At 38.5% G+C, this 24,628-nt stretch overlaps 1 protein-coding gene across 3 annotated transcripts in view; it reads right to left on the bottom strand.

Annotated features, from left to right (window-relative positions):
- Nucleotides 1–2,173: 2,173 nt before the first annotated feature.
- map3k7 (mitogen-activated protein kinase kinase kinase 7) overlaps nucleotides 2,174–24,628 on the bottom strand; it is a 46,491-nt gene continuing 24,036 nt past the window's right edge. For 2 of the 3 annotated variants that reach the window (XM_041804461.1, XM_041804462.1), the window contains exons 11-18: nucleotides 20,430–20,560; nucleotides 20,206–20,353; nucleotides 16,509–16,589; nucleotides 10,509–10,576; nucleotides 8,799–8,898; nucleotides 7,488–7,549; nucleotides 7,184–7,299; nucleotides 2,174–6,630 (exon numbers count right to left, since the gene is read on the bottom strand). In XM_041804461.1, coding sequence (XP_041660395.1) covers nucleotides 6,450–6,630; nucleotides 7,184–7,299; nucleotides 7,488–7,549; nucleotides 8,799–8,898; nucleotides 10,509–10,576; nucleotides 16,509–16,589; nucleotides 20,206–20,353; nucleotides 20,430–20,560 — 887 coding nt within the window. In that variant the 3' untranslated portion in view covers nucleotides 2,174–6,449. The remainder of the gene's footprint in view (nucleotides 6,631–7,183; nucleotides 7,300–7,487; nucleotides 7,550–8,798; nucleotides 8,899–10,508; nucleotides 10,577–16,508; nucleotides 16,590–20,205; nucleotides 20,354–20,429; nucleotides 20,561–24,628) is intronic. The other variant, XM_041804463.1, reaches the window with a different exon arrangement.

Genomic DNA, 24,628 nt, shown 5'->3' with positions numbered 1-24,628 from the left:
AACGTCTCTGTGGCCAAAGAGTTCTAGTTTAGTTTCATCTGACCAAAGGACACACTTCCAGTATTCATAATCCTTCTCCAGGTTGTCCCAAGCAGACTTCAGTCTGGCTTGAAAGTGTCTCTTCTGCAGATTCTCTGTCTGCAACCTTGCAGTCGCTTCCTGCGCAGGGATCTAGTGATGGTCTTCTTTGAGACTGCAACTCCTGACTTGGCTAAGCCATTCACTAGAGTCTGGCAGCTGTTCTGGAGTCTTTAGACACATCGCTCGCTGGTTTTCTTTCCAGGGTCTTTGAAATCTTCCTCTTCCTACCTCTGCCAGGCTTGTTCTGGACTGTGTGGCTCTCATTGAGTTTCTTGATTTTACTTCTCGCTCCAGTTCTTGTCGCATGGAAATGCTGTGGTGACTTTGTATATCATTCTTTTGTTTTTGGCGTGGTGCCTTCTCAAGTGGCAGCCTAAACTCTTTCTGAGGCTTTTATACTGTTTATAAACTGGGAAATAGCTGTTGGTTTTAGCTTGATTTTACAAGCTTTGAGAATTGCAAAGTTAAGGCACGTCATTGACCAACAGTGGTTTTTGCTATGGTTCAACTTAAAGGTCAGTTCTAAAGGGGGCTTATAATTTTGACCCTTGTAGTTTTAGTTTTAGTGAACTAAGTTTGTGTCCGTGTGCAAAGTAAAATACAGTAAGCATCCAAAATAAAACTAGGATGCTTAGAAAAGTTGTGAGAAAAAGTCTCTACTCTGTTTCACAGCACTTGGGAAACACTTGAAAAAAAACTGATGTTTTCATAGGGGGATAATAATTTTACCTTCATGTGTAGGTTATGTACAGCGTCAATAAAAACACTTAAGTGCATGTTGTCTAAGGCATTGGTTCTCAACTTCTTCACCCCAAAATAAAGGTGTCAGAGACCGGGGACCCCCACTGTACCTGAAGGTGGTTGAACACAGCCATGTACATTCGGGAATAGTCATGTGCAGACAAGATCGCCCATTAGGGGGCGAAAATGGGAGAGCTTTCTTGGGCCCAGCAAAATCATGGTCCATTGTAAAGTTAAACTGTGGTATTTTATTTTTAACCTGAATAATAGCCACTCTTATCAAAGAGGCAAATTTAAATTCACTTGTGTAGTAAGTAACCCCCTTAAAAATGTAAATCCTTCTGTTAAAAACAGAATTAAAATACATTAAAAATAGCTTAAATGGGTTAGTAATGGGAAAAAAAAGGTGGGAAAGGGGTTGAAATTAAAACTTTAAAAGTAGCAAAATGGGTTAGAAATACCAAACATTACAGAAAAGTGGCAAAAAATAATTAAAAAAAGGCAAAATGGGTTAGTAATTAAAAAAAGGGGCAAAAATTGTAACAGTAAGTGGTAAAAGAGGATTCAAAAGTGGCTGAAATGGGGTTAGAGTGGCAAAAATAGGTGGAAAAGGGGTTAATAGTGGCAATAATGTGTCAACAGAGCCAACAATAGGCAGACAGTGGCGACATTTGGGTTAGAGGTGGCAAAAACAGGCAGAAAAAAAGAGGTGGAAAGGGTTTAAAATGGACAAAAAGTTGGTTTTTAGTTGCAAAAATGGGTTAAAATTAGGCAAAATTGGTGTAAAGTGACCACAGTGTAATTCAGAAATGTTCTTAGTTTTTTTTTAAGGCATCTGGAGACCCCCTCTCAGTCTCGTGACCCCCAATGGGGTCCAGACCACAACGTCTAAGGGAGATTTGGGTTAACAGTATGTATAGGATGCAGAAAATTAAGAAACTTCAATGGAAACATTTTTGTATGAATTTCAGAAATAAAAATTCGATGTTTATACTTGTTTTCCTTCAGAAATGTAAATAAATTAAGAGTAAATTACAGACTTCACTTACTCTGTGCAAATGAACCGCACCAAGCACTGACATCAGGGGACAATTCATGAACTACCAGAGGTCCACAGGTAATATTAGTCTCATGCAAACAGTACCTGCTGGGAAAAAGGCAGTCGACTCATGTTTTAGTCGATGAAATGAACACTGGCTGAAGGGATTACAGATCTCATTTGGCCTGGGGATGCTTGGAGAACAACGTGTGAGTTGACTCGTTTCACCGCTGTGATCTGACCCCTGAAAAAGTGGATGAAAAATTGCATAAAAAAACAAACAAACAAAAAAAGACATGAAAAAAATTCTCCTTTCACCATTCAGTTTATTTCATAATGCCTTGCTCACGGTCATATACTGTACCCTGTTTCCCATTCGGTAGGGAAACCCTAAAAACAGCTTGTTTGTGTTTGTTAAATTGACTCTTAGTGAACAGAAACTCTTCGGGAGAACTGCTGAACTCCCGTACAGTAACCGATTTAAAGTTCAGACTCGTCAAGTCCTTTAACTTTAAAACAGACTTACCAAGGTGAAAAATAAAATCTCAAACTTGACCAGACAAAACTAAAGTGATTGTGCAAAAATACTCGAGGGATATGAGACCTAGAGAGAAAAATAAACATGACATCCAATCCTTCTTTTAGAGTACATTTTGGATGCAGAGCTGGTGGGAAACATTTACATTTTCAGCATACATCCTTCCTGCTCCCCTCAGAGAAGAAGTTCATTCAATGTCCATTACATTAAAAATATCATATTTTTGTCTTTTTAGCTTTTATCCCCACTAAATGTCACATAAAACAAGCACTTAAAATGCAGGCAACTCCTAAGGCAACATGTGAACTAAAAACAAACTATAGATACTGAACGGGGAGCTGCAGGCTCCTCTGATGTCCGTGAGGGCGGACCCACACCACATAAAATATCTCCTAATGAAGAAATGACACCATGAGAGCTATCATACAAAGAGAACTACAGAATAGAAAAGACAAAAACATCAACACGCTAAAACAATACTGGAGTCAAAGAAAAGGGAATCCACAGCCCCTGCAAACGCTCAGGAACAAAGGTTTTCTTTTGCTTCACAAGATGCAGATTATTAAAGGGTCATTCTGTTATTTTTTCACCTCTGTCCTTTTCTTTCACATATTCTAGGGTCCAAATGACCTAAATGTTTGGCTGGTTTTTGTATTGTTCTAGCTGTACAACTGGCTGTAATGTGTGCAATGTAACTCCTGGAGGTAAATGCAAATGGTCAAAACACGTTCACTAAAAAAATCTTGATTGTGTCCAAAATCACACTGACTCTTTCTCCCTACATAGAAAGTTCTCTTTATTGGACTAAGTAGTGCACTCATATAAATAAAAATCTAAATACTACTCCAGCTGCTGATAAAGGCATTACTGTCCACAATTACAACATGCAGCTTAATTCAGTCAGGGGAACAAAAACACCAAGTACTGCAATTTTTTATAATAATAAACACCTAACTGAAGGATTCAGGCATTGAGATTATGGTCCTGGGCCTATTAAAGCTCATTTCTGACAGTTAAAAAATAAAATAAAAACAAAACGTAACATTTATTTAAAAGAAAATAAAACAAGCCAGAATTATTTGACAAAAAAATGAGATGTTAAAGTAAAAAGTCAAAATAATTACAAAATAAATCATAATGATGAGGAAATAAAAGCTAACTTTAAAACCTATGATTTCATATTTTTGTATCATATTCATTACTTTTCATCTTATTAGGACTTAACAATAATTTTGACCACTTAAGCCAAAAATGTGAATTTTTCTGCTTACTTTGACTTAATTTCAAGATTTAAAGCCAAAAATTTTAAATTTGTGATTTCTGACTATCTCATATTTTGCCCTTTTCATCACATGATCTTCACTTTTAATCTCCAATTTTGACTTTTTGTTCTATGATTTTGATCATTTCCCCCATTTTAGAATTTTAATCCCACGATTGTGACGATTTAAAAAAATGATTTTGCAGTTTGTCTTGTTACTTTCACCTTTTGTCCTCATCATTTAGAATTGTAGTACCAGAAATGTAACTTTTTAAGTCATATTTTTGGCTTTTTATCTTTTTACTTTCACCTTTTAGCCACAATTCATGTAAAAAATTTTGACATTTTATCTTGTGACTCTTACCTTTTGTCCCATTATTTTTTTTCCTCATAATCTAGAATTTTTAAACCACAAATTTAACTTTTTATACCATCATTTTGACTTTTTATCTTGTAACTTCCACCTGTTGTCCCATGATTTCTTTCTCATAATATTTAAATTTAATCCCATAACTGTGACTATTTATAGCAATGATGTTGACGTTTTATCTTGTGGATTTCACCTTTTGTCCCATGAGGATTTTATTTCTCATTATGTAGAAATTTACTACCATAGTTGTGATTTTGTTTATAACTTTTTGCCTTTTTTCTTGTGACTTCCACCTTTAGTCCAATGATGTTTTTCTCACAATACAGAAATTTAAATACCAGAAACTGGACATTCTGTACCATGCCTTACGTTTTTTTTGTAATTTAACTTTTCCCCCCCCATGATATTGCCTTTCCTAAAAATCTTGAAAATTAATCCCATGGTCTTGACTTTTCCCCCATAAAAAATCTCCTAAAATGATAACTAGTGAGATAGAAAATTAGAATTTTGACTTTTTTTCCCCTCATAATTATGATCTTTTAAATCATAATTGCATTTTTTCAAGGCAATGACATCTCATAATCAATTTTTCATCTTTAAATTTTGCCTCTTTTGATTAATGGTTAAATGTCTTGTACTATTCATTTAACAACATCCAGATTTAGGAAAAAACAAACATTAACTTTTCTTTTGTTTCTGTGTTTCGTATTCACACTGGTTCCACTATTCTCATCTGTCTGTCATGTTTGAGAGCAAAAGTCACTTTCTACCTGCAACAACTCTGACCTACAATGCATGATAGTATATACTGCTCAGAGAGTGGCCAGTAGTAGTACACTACTTTTCACAATGCATTGTGGGATATAATGAGTGCACTATTTAGAGTTATACCACTGCTCACTTAGAAACTACTGATTATACAGTCCATACACCAATGCAAAATAGCAGTTGCACCATAGAGTGAGTAGTTTGTGATTTTGGACACAGCCCTTGTTTTTGTTACTGACAGGCTCAGATTGTTTATATAAGAGCAAGACAGCATTACTGACCCCTAAGAGAGGAAGAAATCAAATCTCCCTTTAATTGAAGATCTTATTCTACCCAGAAAAAACACCACACTCCACTGAAAAAATATTTTACTCTGAAGAAGGTTTTACTCTGAAGAACAAGGAAAAATTGACTTCTGCTGCATGACTGGTTAATTTATTTGTGTAACTGTATGTTGTAACTGTTCTTATACAGTAAAATCAGATTTTTCCTCAATGGAGTGTGGTGGCTCTGAAAAGAGCAAGGTAAAGATGTTTCCTGGTTTGAAAAAAAAATTCTCTAAAAAAAGGCCCTCAAAAATTAAATCTTGTTTGTCTTATTTCTGGTCAAACATATCCTAAAACAATTTTTTGGAGACAAAGCAAAAATAAGCCAATGGAGCAAGAAAATTTCCCCTTAATGTCTTGAAATGAGGTGTTTACATCTAAATCAGGCAGTTTCACTCCTCATTCAGACATAAAACAAGAGCAAACTCCATGCAAGATGATTTTATGGATGTGTCTGGATGACATTAAAGCTCTATGCAGTGTGAATTACCTTGAGATGGAGCAGATAGAAAGGGCAAATGATGCAAAGATTTGGAGCTAATTACTATCACAGTACATTCTTAGCAAATCAGATCCATTGCAAGTTAATTTTTTTGCTCCTTTTGGCAGGTATTTTATCTAAAAACAATTTGTTTTCTACGTGTAATTTGTTGCCTTAAATATGTAAAAGTAGGGCACAGGTTTAAAACTGTAGGAATTCCTCCTTAAAACTGCATCCTTGTGTACTCAAACCTCCAATTATTCTTTTTATGATGTCCAAGAGGAAGAACATCACTGCCTGAACTGAATTTATCGAACACCTGAAGGAAATATGTCTCATGCTCACGGTCTAAAAAGAACAAAGATAAATATGTCGATTTAAGGGTTGTGTGTGTTTTGCATATCGGGGATTCCTCACACACGCTGCAGAAACGTTTCAAACATCCTCACTGCTCTCAGAAGTCTGCACATGATTCACACTTTTCACTGAGACGCCTTTTTTTTTTTCACATTCTGGAGGACGGTGTGGAGCTAACAGGTAAAAACACGCGCTCGTTGTCCAAGGGTCCCTCCCGGGGCACAGCAGCAGGGTCCGGGGTGGTGTGGAAGGGGTGCAGTGATTGTTTGGTCTGCGGTCACAGGAACTCTGTGACGATGTGCAAATGTTCAGAGGATGTTGTTTTCTACGGTGGGACATGCAGGACACAGTAGAGTGCAGGTCTCTTTACAAAGCCGTGTGGGTGAGGGGTAGTGTTACAGTGCCAGGGTGAGGAGGGGGAGAACAGAGTGGGGGTGGGGGGTGGGGGGGTTGGGGTGATGGTAAGAGTCCTCATGTCTCTGTCTCATCAGGACGTCCCCTGTCTCTTCTGTTGCTGCACCCGGATCAGCTCCAGCTGTTTTTTGCACTTCTGGTAGTACGTAGACAGACTCTTGTTCTCCTCCAGCAGCTTCTTGTGCTCCTGAACCAGGCGGGACGTGTTCTGCTGGTCCTTCTCGTCCTGGTCCAGCTCGGCGATCAGCTCCTTCCTGCACAGCAGAGGCAGAAACAAACTTTAATCCTCAAAGAACAGAAGTGTTGCCATCATATTGCCAAAGCTGCAACTAGGACTGGACGATAGATGGTGGGGGCAATATTTTCCATTGATTATCTATGCCAAGGGTCCTGCCATGGTCCTATTTGCTTTACCAGGTTTGCATTTTTCTGTGGTTGATTTTCTGTGTCTGTCCCTGATGCATGCATATGCACCGCAAACCTTTCCCTGAACGTGTTACTCTTTACTTAATGTCCATGCAGGATTTTCAGTCTGTCTGCCAGTTCTTACGCATGACTGAAGTTTGTCTGCAGCCAGTTTTTATTTTTCACACCAAATTGGTACCAGTTACTTCAGGGAAGCATCTAATAATGCAAAAGCATTCCATCAAATTATTACAATGTCAGCATGCTAAGTGAGAGAGAATTGCTTTTTAAAATAAAAATCTCTCATTTACTTTTGCAATGTTGTATGGCCCAATTTGAAGCCACCAGACCCAAAAATACCTTTTCAGATGAAAATAGGAAGCTCTGATAAGCTGAACTTACTTCCTCTGGATGAGCAGGGCGATCTCAGTTTGAACTTTCAGGTATTCTTGGGCCATCTTACAGTGCTGCTCAAACACTGCCATGGACTCTTTGGAGTTTGGACAGGGAGCCAGAGGCTAGAGGAGAGGAGTACATTCTCAGTAGATACATAAAAGCAGCTGCATATGTGCAATTTTGTTCAGATTTTACAAAACATAATGTTTTCAGGTTACATTCAGAAACTGCATTTAAAATACACAGGAGAGTAAAGATCTGACAATGATTCAAACGCTCAATGTTGTGTTTTGTTTTTCTTTTTCTTTACCTGCAGCTGATGATCCAGAGTCAGGTAGGCCATGGGAATGGAGTTATCTGAGCCATTGGTGTCTAACAGAAAGACAGATCAAGTTTTTTTAAATGTAATTTCATGATGGTACCCTGACAGGTCATTCCTACTGACTGCCTCCTCTGCTTCAGCTGATCACAGACCAAGAACACGAATCACTGATGACAAGGTCACAGCATTGTCCTGAAGGATGACAAAAACTTCAAACACCATTTAACCCTGTTCAACCCCGGGAACTGATGCGTCTTAAACATCGACTTAATTGCTCTTAAACCTGGAGTAGTGTTAGACTAGAGCAGGGGTCAGCAACTACACTTGTACACGGGCCAACCTGTATCTTTGCAGACGCTGTGAGGGCCGGCACGTTAAATGGACTAAAATTTTAAAAATATCTAAATAATTGTGAAATGTACCTTATTTTCAGCCTTTAGCAGTGAACTCTGGCCCTATTTACACAGTTTAATCCCTGTACTGCAGTAAGCCACGTGATATTCAAGCCACATATTTCTAGGGCTGCCATGCAGTTTGATGTGAATATTCTGCATCCTCATTGGTGATGAACACATGAAGGAAAAAGATATTGGTTTTAATTCTCAGGCAGTAAAAAAATAAACTCTCAACCCCCCTGAACTGTTCAATTCATTGCTAATAATGGTAAAAGTAATATTTGGACCATAAAACATGTTTTTAAGCGCTTTGCTCAGTCTCTGTTGTAACGTCCCATCCTGTGTTTACATGAGCCAGTAAAGGCTCCTTCCCTGACGAAGATGAGTGAGGATTTTACACAGCTTTTGATTAAAGATGGTTACAGCACTTCTTTAAAATAAAAAAATTATGCACTGCTCTAAAAAGCACATATTTTCATTTGTGTATTATGTTGTATCTATTTTTAATTTTTCAAATGAGGAGATATTGGGCAGTTTTCTGTTTTGCATTTCAATTAGCATATTTTTGTTTTCCCCTTCTTCCCCTTCCCCAAAACCGTGCTGAACCATGACCTCAAAACCAAGGTACAAACCGAACCGTGACCTCTGTGAACCATTACACGTCTAGTCAGTCCTTACATGAGGGACAAGCAGATGGAAAATGTTACTAGAATGCACGGCATAGTGGCTTTTTAAGCTCTGAAGAAGAATCCATAAGTAAGAGGGTACTAAGCCAAGAAGAGCCTTGTAAATCAGAGTCAGACAATGAGTATACCTGTGAACCAATGCCAACAACATCTCTAGGTGAAAGCATGTCACTTTCTCACTCAGTCTTCTCTGGATGTGTTGTAGCTAACTTCAATACCTGTAGGATCATCGGGGGAGAAGTAACCCCTGCTGCTCGTCTTGTCAGGAGGCCTCATCATAACGCTGGGACTGGAGGACCGACTGCTGTTTCTGCTCCCCTGCAGGAAAAAACAAAAGCCTGTCAAACTATGAGGAATGCGGATGAAACTGAGTGTTGGAGTGGAAAAATCTAAAACATAACAGCCAAAGTTGTCTCCTTATTGAGGAAATATGCAGGGAAATAAAAAATATAGTCGACCAAAATAAATCTAATTCTTAGATTTAGTCATCACATGATGGATTTCATGTCAGTAAAGTTATGCTCTTTTCAGTTTCTTTAAGTATGGCAGACCTTTCATCAATTTTATGCTGGCATTTAATAAACCTAGTGGCTGATTGAGAAAGAGTCGTATTATTGATGTGACTTAGTGGTCAAAGATGGGAGAAAATGTTGGCAGAATGGGAGTATTAGACCCAAGTTGTCATGGAAAAAACACCAGCTTTGGTATCAGCCTAAATTTTTAACATTGGCCCTGATTTTTACAACTGATGCATCTCTTATACATATTAACTAAAAGTCTAAAATGCATAAAATGCAACTCTATTTACAGCTGCTTCCTAAACAAACTTAATATCTGGGGTTAATAAAAAGTCACCAACACTCCCAGTTTGTGAATCAACCCCTCCATGATCGCTGACAGTGTCACCACTCTGTGCATCTCCCACATCTATTCATCCTCTTTTACACCAGTATTTGTGTTCAGCCTTTCCAGTGAACTCTGAGTAAACTTTGACTGCAGTGCTGCAGCTTTAACACCAAACCAAAGGATGCGAATGTTAGTGGAGAGCAGGAGAAAAGCTCGGAGCTGAGAGGGTGGTTTGAAGCTGTGTTTCTGAGAAATGCACGCTGAGCTGGTCCTAGACTGGCGTCTTCATCTTCTCAAAGCTGACATATCAAACACACGTCATATTCTGTGACATTTTCTCCCCGTGGATTCCTCTCTCCTGACAAATAATGCATCAAATATGTTTGAAAACAGACGGGATCAGTCAAATGTTCACAAGGCTTCAAAGTCAGCGAGTAAAAACATGTTTTACACTCAGAGAGCAGAAATAAACCCCTCTAGTCAGGGTCTCCTGGAGTTCAACTTTTCATTAAGAGTTACATTAAGAGAAAAACTGTTTGTTTGTTTGTCTAAAATGATAATGAATGCATCTTTAACCTCACATTAAAGAAGAAAATGTGAGGAAATGTCAAATCCTCGGGGCTTGTGAGTTTAAAGTTGGATAGTATTTGAGTTTCTCTTGAGTTTTGAAATGATTTTTTTTTCTTTTCTGACAGGATTTAAGCTCTGTGGAGAGTTTCCAGTAATGCTGCTTTAATCTCACGATGGGTGGAGCACAACAGTCCATCATGATGCTACTTAAACAGATTCTGTGGGGCCACTCTGTCAGTCGGATCCCTCACTAGTCGGCATTAGAATCACAGTTAGTAAACTAGTTTTTAGTATTTTTATCAGCTCAGGACAGTGATCCCGGTTAGAGCTCTGTCTAAATGCAGCCGCCATTGGAGCACACGGCTCCGGTCTTGCTGCCATGATGCTCAACAACACACATGTAAACAAAGACTCAACAGAAACGATCCATAGTGGTAATAAAATCATCACAGGTACCATTTCTGAACAAAGTGGAGTTTGCAGCATGAACTCCCGTTGCATCTGTGTCTTACCTGGCTGGACTCGGTGCCGATGCCGGGCAGGTCCTGCACAGACCGACGTCTCTGAGGCTCACATGTGGCTGTAGACAGAACAGGAAGAGATGAGAAAGAATAAAAATAAAGAGATCTACTGGACAGTGTTGGTTGGAGTCTGCCGGTTGTGTTGACTAGAGGGATCTTCAGACACACACACAGATCCACACAGGGACAGCTGCTTCGATTTAACCCTTCATGTCCTGACACTGGACCTAAAGTCCCTCTGATAGTACCCTATCCAGACTGACAAACTGGTTAGGTTAAAAAAGAGCGTCTGATTTCCATTTTCATTTATTGATTTCCATGTGGGAAATACCTGTGTTAGTTCCTTTATTTTAGCAAGCTCTTATCAAATTTTGCAGAAGAGTGTGATGCCAGGTTTAAAGCAAAAAATATTGATAAAGATTTTTTAAGATGAAAAGATGAAGGCTTAATATGATGGCAGACGTTCCAAATAAATGGCAGGATTGGAAAAAAGAAAAATATGAATTAAAAGAAGGTTGGAACTTTTTTGGAAGAGAAAATAGTAAAGACAGTAAAGAGTAGTGTCATTCTGTGTCATGTTTGGAATAATGGAGAAAATATGGAATAAAGTCAAAATATTCTGAATATGATCAATAACTTAAAAAAATGAAGTTTAAGGCTTTTTTTCTGGTTCGTCCATGCAAACTATCAGACAGCGTCTGTTACGCCTGTGAATAAGAAATGAACAAGTGAAAGGTTGGCAGGAAATAGCGGTGGGCTCCAGCTGCCAGTGAGGATTTGTTCTGATTTAGCTGCTAGTAATCGTGTTATTGTGAGAGAGAGCAAAAGACATTCTGAGGCTGTTTGTCTTTTAGTCGTGCATATGAGATGACTGAAATATTGATTTAGTTTCCACCTCCATCTCTGGGAGTCCTGATTTCCCTTAAACAAAGAGAACTCTCAAGTTGAGCTTTACAATTGGAATGTGCAGAGTGAGAAAATAAACTGTAAAGTTGTAAACCTTTTGGTTGAACAGTGTGAGCTGATATTTAACCATGGATTTTTACATTTATTTATTGGGTTTTATGTGTTAATTTATTGCTGGCTGGTATCAGTGTCACTTCTTACTGTGCTTAACGTAATTAAGACAATAACTCACTGTCAGCTTCTATTTTGGTTTTACAACTGTTCATGTTTCCTGCTTAATTTTAATGAACACAACTTTGAGGAGTCACAAACTGGTGAGACTGTGAGTCAAGAAAATTTGTCTAGATTGTAAAGTTTTTTAAACTGTGGCATTTGGCACCAGCAATTTGGTAAGTGTATATCACAGACAGAATGAGGAGAAATTGCTGTACCAATCATTTTTACACCCTCATTATACACTAATAAAGTCAACATGTTGAGAATAACCCTAGGTGCATGAGGGGTAAAGAAACAAGTTCCAGGAAAAGATGGAGTGGCTTCCTACATCAAATCTAAAACAGCAGCCTGGGAGCATCTGCTCTACACCGACTACAAGCTCCGTCTACAGCACAATAAAAACACAACACAACAACACACACCCATTAACAATAAACACAAAGAGCACAGCAAATCTAGAGGATCCAAATAAGTTCATTTGACATATTTCGACTGCTAAGTTCCTGCAGTCTTCCTCAGAAGAACCATCTGATGCTGCTCTGACTTGTCTTATTTGAAAACAGGCCCATAGGACTAGAGGGCTTACATATTGCCCCGCACCTGTCTGCCACCCCTGCTGCCTGCTGCAAGACAGGAGGAGGATGTGGTCGTCTCGTCAATCAAGACCTGCATAAGATCGACTGATAAGACACATCCCAGCAACATCACGGGATGTTTCTAAGGAAGACTGCAGGGAACTTAGCAGTCGAAACATGTCAAGGTAACACAAACCTAGACTCCTCTGTCAATGAGAAAACAGAAAAAATTCTGGACGATCTTAATTTTCTAAGCCAGATGTTTTTGTTGAAACATACAGAACATTTAGTCTGCAGTACAAATAAGTGACAAATATGAAGCTTAACTTGTGGCAGAGAGACGGACAGATGGAAGAGAGAACGAGCGGAGGACAGACAAGTCATGCTTTAAAACGGCTCGTTCTCTCTTACATCTGTCGGTCTCTCCCTCTCGCTCTTCCTGCTAGAGAGCCCCCTGGAGGCCAGGAGCTTTTTGCAGTTTCTGGTTTTGAAGCGCGTTTTGAATAAGGACCATTTTAAGAGTGGAATCGTTGCTGTATTAGAAGGGCATTTGCCGTTCAAGAGTGTTTTTGATTCTTGGAGAGTGTTTAATCAGCTGCACCACGTTTCCCTTTTTGAAGTCCTTTTAGACTTTTGATTGCGTCTCCAAAGTTGAAGCGTTCCTCTTATTGATGCTGTTTTGTTTCATTTGGAATGCGCCCAGCTTTTGCAGGCTGTTTCCCCTTACCAGCCACCATAATTATTACATTTACTTCATGAATGTATTTTTTGTCCACCATGCAAAATTCTTTGGTTTGTGTGCAGTTAAAAGGCGATAAGGGGACTATTTTTATTTGCTTATGGACCTACTTTTGCATGTAGATTTAGTAGGGCTGTCAAGATTAATCCCATTAATAGTGATTAATAAAGGTCTAAACATTTTTTTTAATTGTGTTTTATCATATGCTCTATCGTCTCTTTCAGCACACTTTGGTTAACCCTGTCAGCATCTCTGTAGCCACAGGGATGTAAAAAAAAGTCCACTGCTGCTCCTAAAGTCTTATTTCACTTTCAACAGAAATTCTGAGTTTAATCATGATTAACAATTTCAGTATTTTTTTTAAATTTAGTTTTGTTCTGTGCATTTGGAGTTGTTACTTGCTTGTCTGATATTATCCCATAAAAGGGAACATCCATCATGAGATGACTTAATGTCTGTACTGATTTTAAATAATTAAATAACATATAAAAGACATTAAAGAACAATGAATACAGATGGATCACACTTCAATGCCATAAACTGTCCACAGAACTTTTTTTTAAAGATAATCAAAACTGTCTTTTAATGTGTTTTACTACATCTTCCCTCTTTCTATCAGTTTTCTTTTTAAATTTCACTCTGCTTCCAGAAATTTTACCTTAATGCTTCTTCGTCTGCTCCTCTGCTTTTTATTCTTACCTTGCTTGTTTCTTATTGCTACTATTGCTATACAAATAAAGTTATTATTATTCTTATTATTATTATTAAAACATACACTAAATTCCCTGAGCTGTGAATTTCTATGATTGCATCCATCTGAGAGATCATGATAATCAATGCACTGATCATTAACTGATTAAAATACAGTATAATTTATCTCTTAAAGTAATGAATTGAATAAAATCAAATTGTGATTTAGAAAGAACCATTTGGAAACAGAGCCTTAAAGCAAATCTTACCTTCTCATATTTAATATGATTAATCAAGATTAATTCATCACAAAGACTGTAACTAATCACATTTATCTTAAACATGATTAGAGCTTTGCTGCAGAGCTTGTGCAACCTGGTACACTTCTTTGAACAAATACTGGGGATTTTTTGATATATTTACTGTATTTCAGTGTATAAAAATGCACCAATTGTTGCGACCTTTAAAAAAAGCAAACAAGACACCTAAAGTTAACACAATATATTTGAATTTGAAGCTAATAATGGTAGTATTAATACTTAAATATTATTACATTGTTTTATTCTGAATATAAGAAAGCTAAATGTCCTATTCTAGGTAAAAATTATAGCCAATCAGCTGCACTTTCATGTAAGTATAAAATACTAACCAGACTGTCTTTTTATTGCTTTACTGAAACAGACTTCATCAAGACTCCATATTTGATGTAGCTGCTCAATTGTGGATTTGTGCACCGCTGCACCCTCAGCCTAATGGCCAAAGCTGATTTATGAGCTTTGAGAAAGGTTTGACATCCAGGTGTGCAGATGCAATGATGGGCGCCTTATCTTTAATAACAAGCCTTAGTCACTGGATTAAATTAGCCACTCACTCCACGCCTCTCACGTTGCTCAAGAATAGAAGTCTTTTTGACACCCAGAGCTGTCCCCGTTCCTTTCACCCGTATCTCTGCTCGTAATAATAGCTCTGACCCTCAGTGTGAGAGAAATTAATCAAAATGACTTTTTCAAAGTTAATGGATGTAAAGAGAGCAAGAGGGAGAAAAAAAAAATTAGCCATGCTTTCTCTACGTCCTCTAAGCATGAAAGGCAAGGACGAGTTCAGATGCGGAGAAGTGGTGCTCTGATTTTAGCCCCCTCCCCACGATGTGCTGCAGCCAAGCCAGAGAGATGACAGAGAGGACAGGGCCATGAGTTAGGAGCTTATCTCATCCGTGTCACCTCAAAGGATGCAATATAACAATCAGATATTCAGACGTCAGCTGGAATTTGTTGTTCTTGACAGGGGGGATGAAAAGACTCATTGACTTATAAGAAAACCAATTAGTCAAAACTAGATTTGTAGTTGAAGAGGTGACACAAGATGAGAATATTAACTCATGTTCTGCTTGCAAACTGAAAACCACAGAAGACAGCGAGACACAAGACACCTCTGATGTGTGTTACTCCAAAACAAGCTCAGTAATACCTTTTTCTTTTTATAGAGATTGTTCTTAAGATGTTTTCAGACCAAAAGTTAAAAAAAAATTTGACTCCTGCTGCTCACAAAATTAAGTTTTGAATCCAAGCTTTTTAGCAAAGACTGATCTGGTAGGACCTGATACACATGGCATCAATCACTTTTCACATGTTTTTCTTAAGTATACATTACGCTGTAAATTGAGTTTAAAATTCATTCATTCCTTTTGCAATCAGATGACTTAATTCTTTCATTTTTATCGTATTACCGCGGAATTCTTTTTCATGTGGCACTCCGAATGTCTTTTGCCTGGTGCTGCCATATTGGTTGTATTGACTTTCTCCTGCTGTAAGACTGTCACCTCTGCCAACCTCACTGGACAAGGCGCAACAGCATCATCAAGAGGAAAACTGATGCTATTTATCCAGTATCATAGACTTCAGTTCATATTAGCAATTTACTGGAAAAAAAAAACAACCAAAAAAAACCCTATACTTTGCGGAAGATATGATTCAATATATCGCTGCACAAAATATCGCTATACAATGCTGTAGCGATTTTTTTCCCTAATCCCTACTAACTGGCAAAATAAACAGGTCACAAATGTTGCTAGCTTTTAGTCTGTTTAACAATTTGTTAATCTAATTCATACCACCGTTTGTTCTTAGGTTTTGTTTCATACTTTTAGCGTACACATATTATTGCTGTCTGTTTGAATTTAACTGAAATAATGCTGTCCTCTGTGACTAGGTGTCTGAAAAAAAAGTGGAAAAAGTCCTGCAGTCCTTTTTGGACATGCATCGATACCTTTAATTTTACAATGTTTTCCTGTGAAATTGGGTAAATTCAAATGTTTGATCAATATTTCAACTAAGTTATCTTCTCTTCTTGCAATAAATGGCTACTTTTCCCATGATAATGAAGTATTTTCACAAGTTTTCTGGATAACTGGCAAAAATTGACAAATAATTATGGGGAAAGAGGGTATAAAATTTATCAGTTTTGATACTTTTATTTTTTATATCAGGTGTTTTGGTCCAATCATGCTCCAAATTACAACATTTTCAATTAACTAAAAATGCATTGTTGAAATTTTTTGGAAACTTGGGCCACGATGCGCCATAAGACAGACTGGTGGGTCCTGAGGCCGGACCAGCTAAGAACCACTGGTGTAAAGCAGACATTAATAGACTGAGTGCAAAGGGGATGAAAGAATGATGTTTTATTATTTTTTTTTTAACGTTGTTCACTTTTGGTCTGAAGACACCCTTAGACTCATCAATATAAATGTGCTTGGTATATTACGGAGGGCCACAGATGAGAGTGTCACATCAGAGCACTGCAACCCCCGGGCTCAGCCAAGCCAGCTCCACCCAGTCACCATGAAGCCCAGTGGTCCAGTGATACCTGTGACGACGATCTTGGGAATGTCCAGAATGGTGCCATACGATGCCGTTTTACGGTGGCCTCGTTTAAACTGGGGATTTGCTGCGAAAACACACACATACACACTCACACGTACAGCTGCGAACACAACGAGCATGCAGACTTAAGACAGACTGGAGACCCACAGCTGGACTGACACTGTGAGCTACACATGCAGAGCAAACATGGTACGTGCAGGGGCAGCATGCACCGCATCCACTGAAGGCGCTGCATACACCACTGGCAGCCACTTCACATCTTCAGTCAGGACAAACAACAGCAGACATTCAGCTCCTAAGCTTTTCATATCAGTTTAACCAGGCAATAACAGAGAAGTCATCATTTAAACTCTGGTGTTCTTAGACCTGGGCTCTATCTTTGTATATTTGGGAATATAAATGCCTCGTAGCTGCAAAAGTGTTTTGCTCCAGTGAATTCCTTTAGTCAGCAGTGGCTGTAATGGAAGTGATTTAATCCTTCAGTGCAAATGCTTCTGATCAAAGTATGCAGCCACTGGTTCACATTTTTACTTGATATAGACATATAAAAATCATCATTTTTGAACCCAGAAACAGCTATTCTCTTCAAAATCATCAGACTCCATTGACAGAAACACTGATGAAATATCTTTAAACCAGTTGGTTGTCCATTGCCCCCAGCCTCCCACAACTGGTTTGTTTGTTCAGGTCATTCAGTGACTTTGGCGTATGATCATTTGTAATGTATGTAACCAGGACTTGACATGAAGTAAAACTGTCAGATAAGTTGCCCCACAGTTGTTATGATATGCACTAGGACAGTATTTCCAAACCATTTTTCCTTGGAGCCCCCCTCTATGTACCTAACAAAAGCGGAGGCCCCCCAGGACCCAAGAGAGAAGAAAAAGTGACCCACTGTCAGTCAAGATGGCGGCGTGCATAGACGCTGTGGCTTGGTGCTCTATGATCCATGATGCACGGAAAATTTCATTGTACTTTTCTTGTGCAATGACAATAAAGGTTGAATTGAGTTGAATTGTCATCAAAAATCAACACAGATTTTAAGTGTTTCACTGATTTGTGTAGCAAGTAGCAACATGTCCCAGTCCCAACTGCATGCAATGTGAGCAAGTGCCAGCTACATCAGTTTGATTACAGAGTTTTCTTTTGTAGCATCCTGACACTCTGCAAGTGATGCACTGCAGCTCCTCAGGTTTATCCCCAGTCACCCTGTTCCTATTTTCTCTCTGTCGCTCCTATTAAGATGGACAAGTAACAAGGGAAGAGGTAGCACAAAGGATGACAAGACACCAGGAGTGTCTCACCAGAGGATATTCTTAATTTTCTTCCACTTTTCTCACTCTCGAAACTTGTTAGCTTGCTTTACAAAGAGGAGTGTGTTGTATGGATATTCTCCATACCCATTTATGAATGTTTATGGTCTGACTTGTGCTAACATGGAGACAAAACTATGTGGCTCACAGCTGTTAGAGGCACCATACCTCAGATTTTCTAAGTAAAAGCATGAGATGTCATATTTTTACATGTAAATTTACATTTGCATATTTAACAGATAACAGATGGACAGTGAGCATGTAATGCTATATGATGCAATGCAACTTGTAATACTTGCATGCAGCAAGGACATTGGTTATAGTCTCTTTAGTTGTTGCATAGTTGTAGTACTTCCGTAAAGTCAGACGAATTTTCAAGGCACACCTAGACTTGTCTCAAGGCACACCAGTGTGCCACGGCACACCATTTGAGAACCGCTGCTCTAGAGCTAGACCATCCGTGTCCTGGCATCTGCCTTTTAATTGTAACAAAAACATGTCCACTTTGACACAGTTTTCTGATATAACAGCAAGTAACAGTATGATCTCACAAGAGTCACTAACAAAACAGCAGTTTCTCAGGACAATGCAAAATTATAAGTAACCTCAAAATCTGGAGTACAAGATGTATAAGATGCACTCTTAATACCTATTTCTTTATCGTGGCAACACTAAATATATCAGTGAGACCAGCCTACCAGTATAAAATGCTCAGGTATGGGCTTTATGACTGTAAGTGCAGCCATCAACATCAGACAACCTGATATAACTGAAAATCTTCCTTCATTTTTTCGGTTGTCTTGTTGTGATGTCTTCCATGTTCTGTTAGTGTTGTAATGTCAGATGTCTTAAGGTCACATTTTAAGGTTCTTGTTGACACAAGGATGAATTTTAACAGCTTTCTCCCTCATTGTCATAATTCAGTATTTAAATGTACAGTACATAAAATTTTGCTATTGGGGGGGCTCTCAACCTAGACAGTAACACTACATGATGAGTCTCTGATTCTTGTTTTGAATTGAGGAGTCTGCTCTACAAAAACTGCTCATAAGCAAGAGAAAACTGAATTTCTGTTTTGATTCTTTACTTTCTCATAATGAAGGAGAAAAGCACAGACGTAGCTACTTCCTGGTGTGCTGGAAGTGAGCTAGAATGCACATGTGCACATTCATTCCATTCTGGATGCTTCCTGGTGGATTGAAAACATCTATTTCAGCACATTTCTCTTTCATAATGAGAAATTCCTATAGAGCAGAGTCCCGCAACCAGTGCGTTGGGGACTGTGGCCTCCAAATATGGGTGCCTGCTCTATACACGGAGCTAAACCAGCACTTAACTAAAATTTAAAATAGCTGAAAAAATGAACCCTGCTCCATAGAGTGAAAAGAGACGGGACCAAAAGAGCTACACAGGAACTGCTAGTGGTGTGCTCTACAACACAACTGAAAAATGTAGTGCAAGAGAACAGTTTAAACCTTTTGTTCCTTTTGAGAGACCCCAAAACAGACTTAAGGACAATGCAACCAACATTCAGGATTTTCAGGTTGTGTTACTGTTTTCTATTTCTGAGGCATAATTTCCATTGAATTAATGTGCAATCAGCTGGCCTTCAGTTTTACATTGTGTGCCAGAGCCAGCTGGCCAGACACAATATCAAACTCTGCATTATGATGGCACAGGAAAACTATCAGATAAAGGCTGCAATTCAGCAACTGATGTTTCGAGCAACTTTCAGTTTCTGCCCTTGTCAACAGTGTCTGATGGCTTTGAGAGGAGCGATGCAACAGCTGTTAATGGTTTCAAAAAAAGCATTTCTCTCCACAACAAAAGTTCTTTCTTTGTAGCAATCCTTCTTGTAATGTTGTCAGACATCTATAAGAAGAATCTCAGCCTGTCAGTGACAAAAACAACCACTTTTAGTGTTCAACCTTTAATGTAGCCTTCACCCTAAAGGATGCATTGCAAAGTTTACAGCTTTTAATAGAGCTGCTGGTTGAAACATCTACTGCTGCATTTAGAAAATATGTTGTCACTATCTGGCATTAAGGCCCAAAATTTTATAAAAACAGTTAAATAAATAGATAAAACATGAAACAGCTTTATAAATAAAAAGAAATTATTAGCTTTGAACCTGAAGACATGGTAGCATACCTTCTTGAATAATAATAAAATTAAAAAAACATTGACACCATATCTGGGGGAGAGCTACTGTGGTAAAGGCTTCATTCCTCTAAAGTAGTGCATGCCCTGCTGTCCTGTGCAAACTTTCTGACAGAAAATAAATACTAGAAATCAAAGGGGTGTGCCAGTTCTTCTTTATAAGCTCTTCATCCTTCGTGTTTTATGCTATGTATCTTGTGGTCTTACCTGAAGGAGCAAAAGGCATCTTAGGCTCCAGCTCTGAGAGATCAGCGCTCATTCTTTTGCTGTCAGATGATGCCAGGCACTGAGTCCGAGCGGGCAGACTCTCAACACTTCCCCCTCTGGACAGCGGCAGAGACCTCAATGGGTCTCCCTAAAACAACGAGGCTTATTTCAGAAAGACTGCATCTTTAAACACATAACATTTTACTACTTCGATGCTGATTTACCTTTGGCTTGAAGTGAGGAGCAAACTGAGGCGTTATCTTTATAGTGTCATTGCTTCCTTGAGAATCACTGTGCTCCATGTTCACTTCACTTTTGTTGCTCATGCTGGTGCCAGTGTAGTCCACATATGAACCTGTTTCATGACACATAAGGCAGGGAGGTTAAGGTGTTTTATACCTTCAACTGTGGTAAAGGCTGAAAGGATGGAACATGATTTTTTTTTTTTAATATCCACAAAGTCATTAAGTTATAAGAAAATTCAAAGGCTTATTACAACTTATATGACTATTAAAATGATACTTATCCATTACTTTCACAGCCACCTGGTTGAAATATGGTACGACCACCAGAGGGTGGCTGCAGCACATCTAAATGTTGTTGGCTAACCTCTATTAAATAACAAAATAAGAAGAAAGCAGCTAAGAAACTTGCTTTACATCTTTTAGATAAAGAAATGATCAAATTAAAGAAAATAATGGTGCAGTTCAGTGATCATCAACCGGCAGCCTGGGGGCCATATCAGGCCCCCCAAAGCTTTACATCTGGCCCCCAGAAGATCACTGGATTCAGAAAATATATAGGAGAAAAATTATGTTGTGGTTCTAAGGGTATCTTAACGTTTTAAATCGTTGCAGTTATTAAGTTATTAAGCAGTTATTAAGCGTCCTTGGGTTTCTTGAAAGGCGCTATATAAATTCAAGATATTATTATTATTAAATCAACCCCAAAATGATCCATATTGAAACAATTTTATCAAGAACAACTTCACTTTTAATCTGTTTTTTGCAGAAATTAACCTCCAGGGAAACATTAGTAGATATGATGCATGACAAATACATACTTATCATTCCAGTTCTGATTGAATCTACTGCTTTCTGTGTCAACCTCCTACTTCAAACTCTAAGAATGAAATTTCTCCTGCCTCAGAATCAAAACAAAAGACCTTTTTTTTGCAAATGTTTTTCACCAATCGAGATGCACCATATAACCATCCAAACTAGTATTGCAACGCATGACAACCCCGAAATATGTAGAGAAAATATCTCAATTGCTACCTTGTGGCTGGCTGCAGTATAGGTGATAGGGACAGATCACATTGTTGACAGCTAAAATGATGTGCATTTTGAAAGGAAATACAAATTCCAAGATCACAATATGTTAATGAGACCAAGATATTTAGTTTTTATTTTGGTTATTTAAAAGTCTGGCCCCCACAGTCTCTGACTTTATTTGGCCCTTGTGCAAATTCCCAACCTTTGTTTCCCTGAAGCATCTCCACTGGTATCAATAATAATAATCAAAGTGTTTTTATTGATTTTCAGTTTTAAACAACAAACATCCCATTCAGATGAAGACAGTAAAGCTCGAAACATGCATTTCAAATACAAGTCTAAACTATATACAAAACAGTAACAAAAAATCATACTAATACTAGGCATCAGACATACCTGTATCTAACATCAGACATACCCACAACCTATCTGGTCCAGACACTTAGGGGTTAAATAAATAAATAAAAATGAGATTAAAACACAGTAATAATAATAATAATAATAATAATAATAATAATAGGGGGAAAAAAGGGGGGAGGGGTGTTCAGAAGCTGCAAATTATGTCGGAGTAGATGAAAACTCCTGTTCAAAATAAGAAATAAAAGGCTGCCAAACCTTAAAATATCTCTTAGTGTTGCCCTGCAAAGTAAACCAAAGATGTTCTAATTTAAGGTGTGCCATTACCTCCTCTACCTATCGTTTATGAGATGGTGGTGTTGCCTTTATCCAGTTGAATAAGATCAATCTCCTTGCCAGCAATGAGGATACTGCTATTGCTTTCCTTTGAGTGATTGTTAATTGTGCTTCCCTTAGTGCCACACCAAAGATGGCTGTCAGAGGGCTGGGCTCTATAGCTTTGTTATAGATAGAAGAAAAAGATCTAAAAATTTGGGCCCAGAACTCTCCCAACCTGGGACAAGACCAGAACATATGACATAAATTGGCTGGCACCTGTTTACACTTAGGGAAAGTTGGATCAACCCCTTGGTAAATTCTTGCCAGCTGGTCCCTTGTTAAGTGGAGTCTGTGCAACACCTTAAATTGTACCAATCCGTGTCTAACACATATTGAAGAAGAATGTATTAATTCCACTGCCCATCTCCAGTCAACATCTGTTATATCCAATTCTAACTCTTCCTCCCATTTCCTTTTTATGTTGTCAAGAGATGGAGAAGCCACCCTCTGGATATTTACATAAATCATGGAAACCATTCCTTTAAGAGTTGGATTCATGTCCAATAACCCATCTATCCACCCACTTTGTGGTAACTGGAGGGAAGAGGAGAAGGTCTTTTTTACAAAATCTCGAGCCTGGAAGTATCTGAAGTAATTAGTCTTTGCAGGGATTCCATACTCCTTCTCAAGCTGAGCAGCAGACATAAATACATCATCTTTAAAAAGATCTTTGACACATTCCACCCCAGCTCTATCCCATTTCCTAAATGCTGTTCCTCCAAGGGCTGGAGAAAACAGATGATTGCCATAAATGGGAGCAGATAGGAGGGCATTTCTAATTCTAAAATGTGTTCTGAATTGGACCCAGATTTTGATAGAGTCGCGTACAACAGGATTGTTTGTGTAAAAGTGTTTGCTTAAGGGCAGAGGAGCACAGATCAGAGATCGCATAGAGACCGGGCTAGATGCATATCTTTCCATACGTACCCACACTGGAGTTTCATCCTCACCTAGCTGCGCGACCCAGAACAGCAGCTTGTTTATATTAGCAGCCCAATAATAATGCATATAATTTGGTAAGGCAAGGCTTCCCTCTTCTCTCGGTCTTTCCAGGAACTCTCTTCTTATCCAGGGCACTGTTTTTTTCCAAATGAAGGTGGATGTACATTTATTCAATTCTTTAAAGAAAGATTTAGGAATGAAAATTGCTATTGTCTGGAACAAAAAGAGGAATCGCGGCATAACATTCATTTGACAAAATTTATCTTCCCTGCTAAAGATAGGGGGAGAGATGACCACCTTTCCTTATCTAATTTTGCCTTATCCAATGTTACTTTAAAATGATAATTTATATAATCTTTATACTTGCTTGTTACGTTAATACCTAAATAGGTGAATTTATCCTTAGATGTTGTGAAAGGATAAGCCTGGAATGACAATCTCCTTGCCTGCTTATTAATTGGGAAAAGAACGCTTTTCTCTAGGTTAATTTTATAACCAGACACCCTCCCAAAATCCTCAATAACTCCAAGGGCCACCGGAATGCTCTCAGCAGGATTTGACAGGAAAATAAGGAGGTCATCTGCGTATAGAGAGAGCTTATGGTCTTGCATCCCCTTCAGTCCAGCAGCATTCCTCAATGTTATTGCAAGGGGCTCAATGGCAATATCAAAAAGCAAGGATGACAAGGGGCATCCCTGCCTTGTTCCTCGAAACAGAGGAAAGGGTTCAGATATTACATTGTTTGTTCTTACCATAGCCTGGGGGTTTTCATAAATTATCTCAATCCATGAATGAAATTTAGAGCCAAATCCAAATCTCTCAAGGGTTGTGTGCAGATAGAAATATTCTATTCTATCGAAAGCTTTGTGGGCGTCTAGGGCGATCACGATCTCAAGCTCATTGTTATCCTCAGCGGTGTACAGCACATTAAACAGGCGACGGAGATTGCTGGAAAGTTGTCTACTGGTAACAAACCCTGTCTGAACAGGATGTATTATCTTACTTATAACAGGCTATATTCTAGCTGCCAATATTTTAGTCAATATCTTATAATCACAGCCAAGTAAACTCACAGGGCAGTATGATTCACATTTAAGCGGATCCTTATTTTTCTTTAGGAGTACAGAGATCATAGCTTGTGACATTGTTGTAGGCAACACTTTTTATCAAGGACCTCCTCATATACCCTGCAGAGCAGGGGTATTAATTTGGAGGCAAAAGTTTTATAAAACTCGCTTGGGAGCCCATCGGGGCCCGGTGCTTTGCCTGTTTTCATATTCCGAATCGCATTCTCTATCTCCCTTGCAGTCACCGGTCCCTCTAAGCTATCCCTGTCTGCGTCCTCTAGAGATGGCATTTTTGGATTTTCAAAAAGTGTCTTCACTCGCTCCCTGTCATTTATTTCTGCAGCATACAGGTCCCTATAAAAAGACTTAAACTGTTCGTTAATACCCTTCTGATCTATAATTTTG

The sequence above is a fragment of the Cheilinus undulatus genome, linkage group 14, assembly GCF_018320785.1.
Source record: "Cheilinus undulatus linkage group 14, ASM1832078v1, whole genome shotgun sequence".
Lineage (NCBI taxonomy): Eukaryota > Metazoa > Chordata > Actinopteri > Labriformes > Labridae > Cheilinus > Cheilinus undulatus.
The sequence above is the reverse complement of the archived record's forward strand: the minus strand, read 5'-3'. Positions and strand labels throughout refer to the sequence as shown.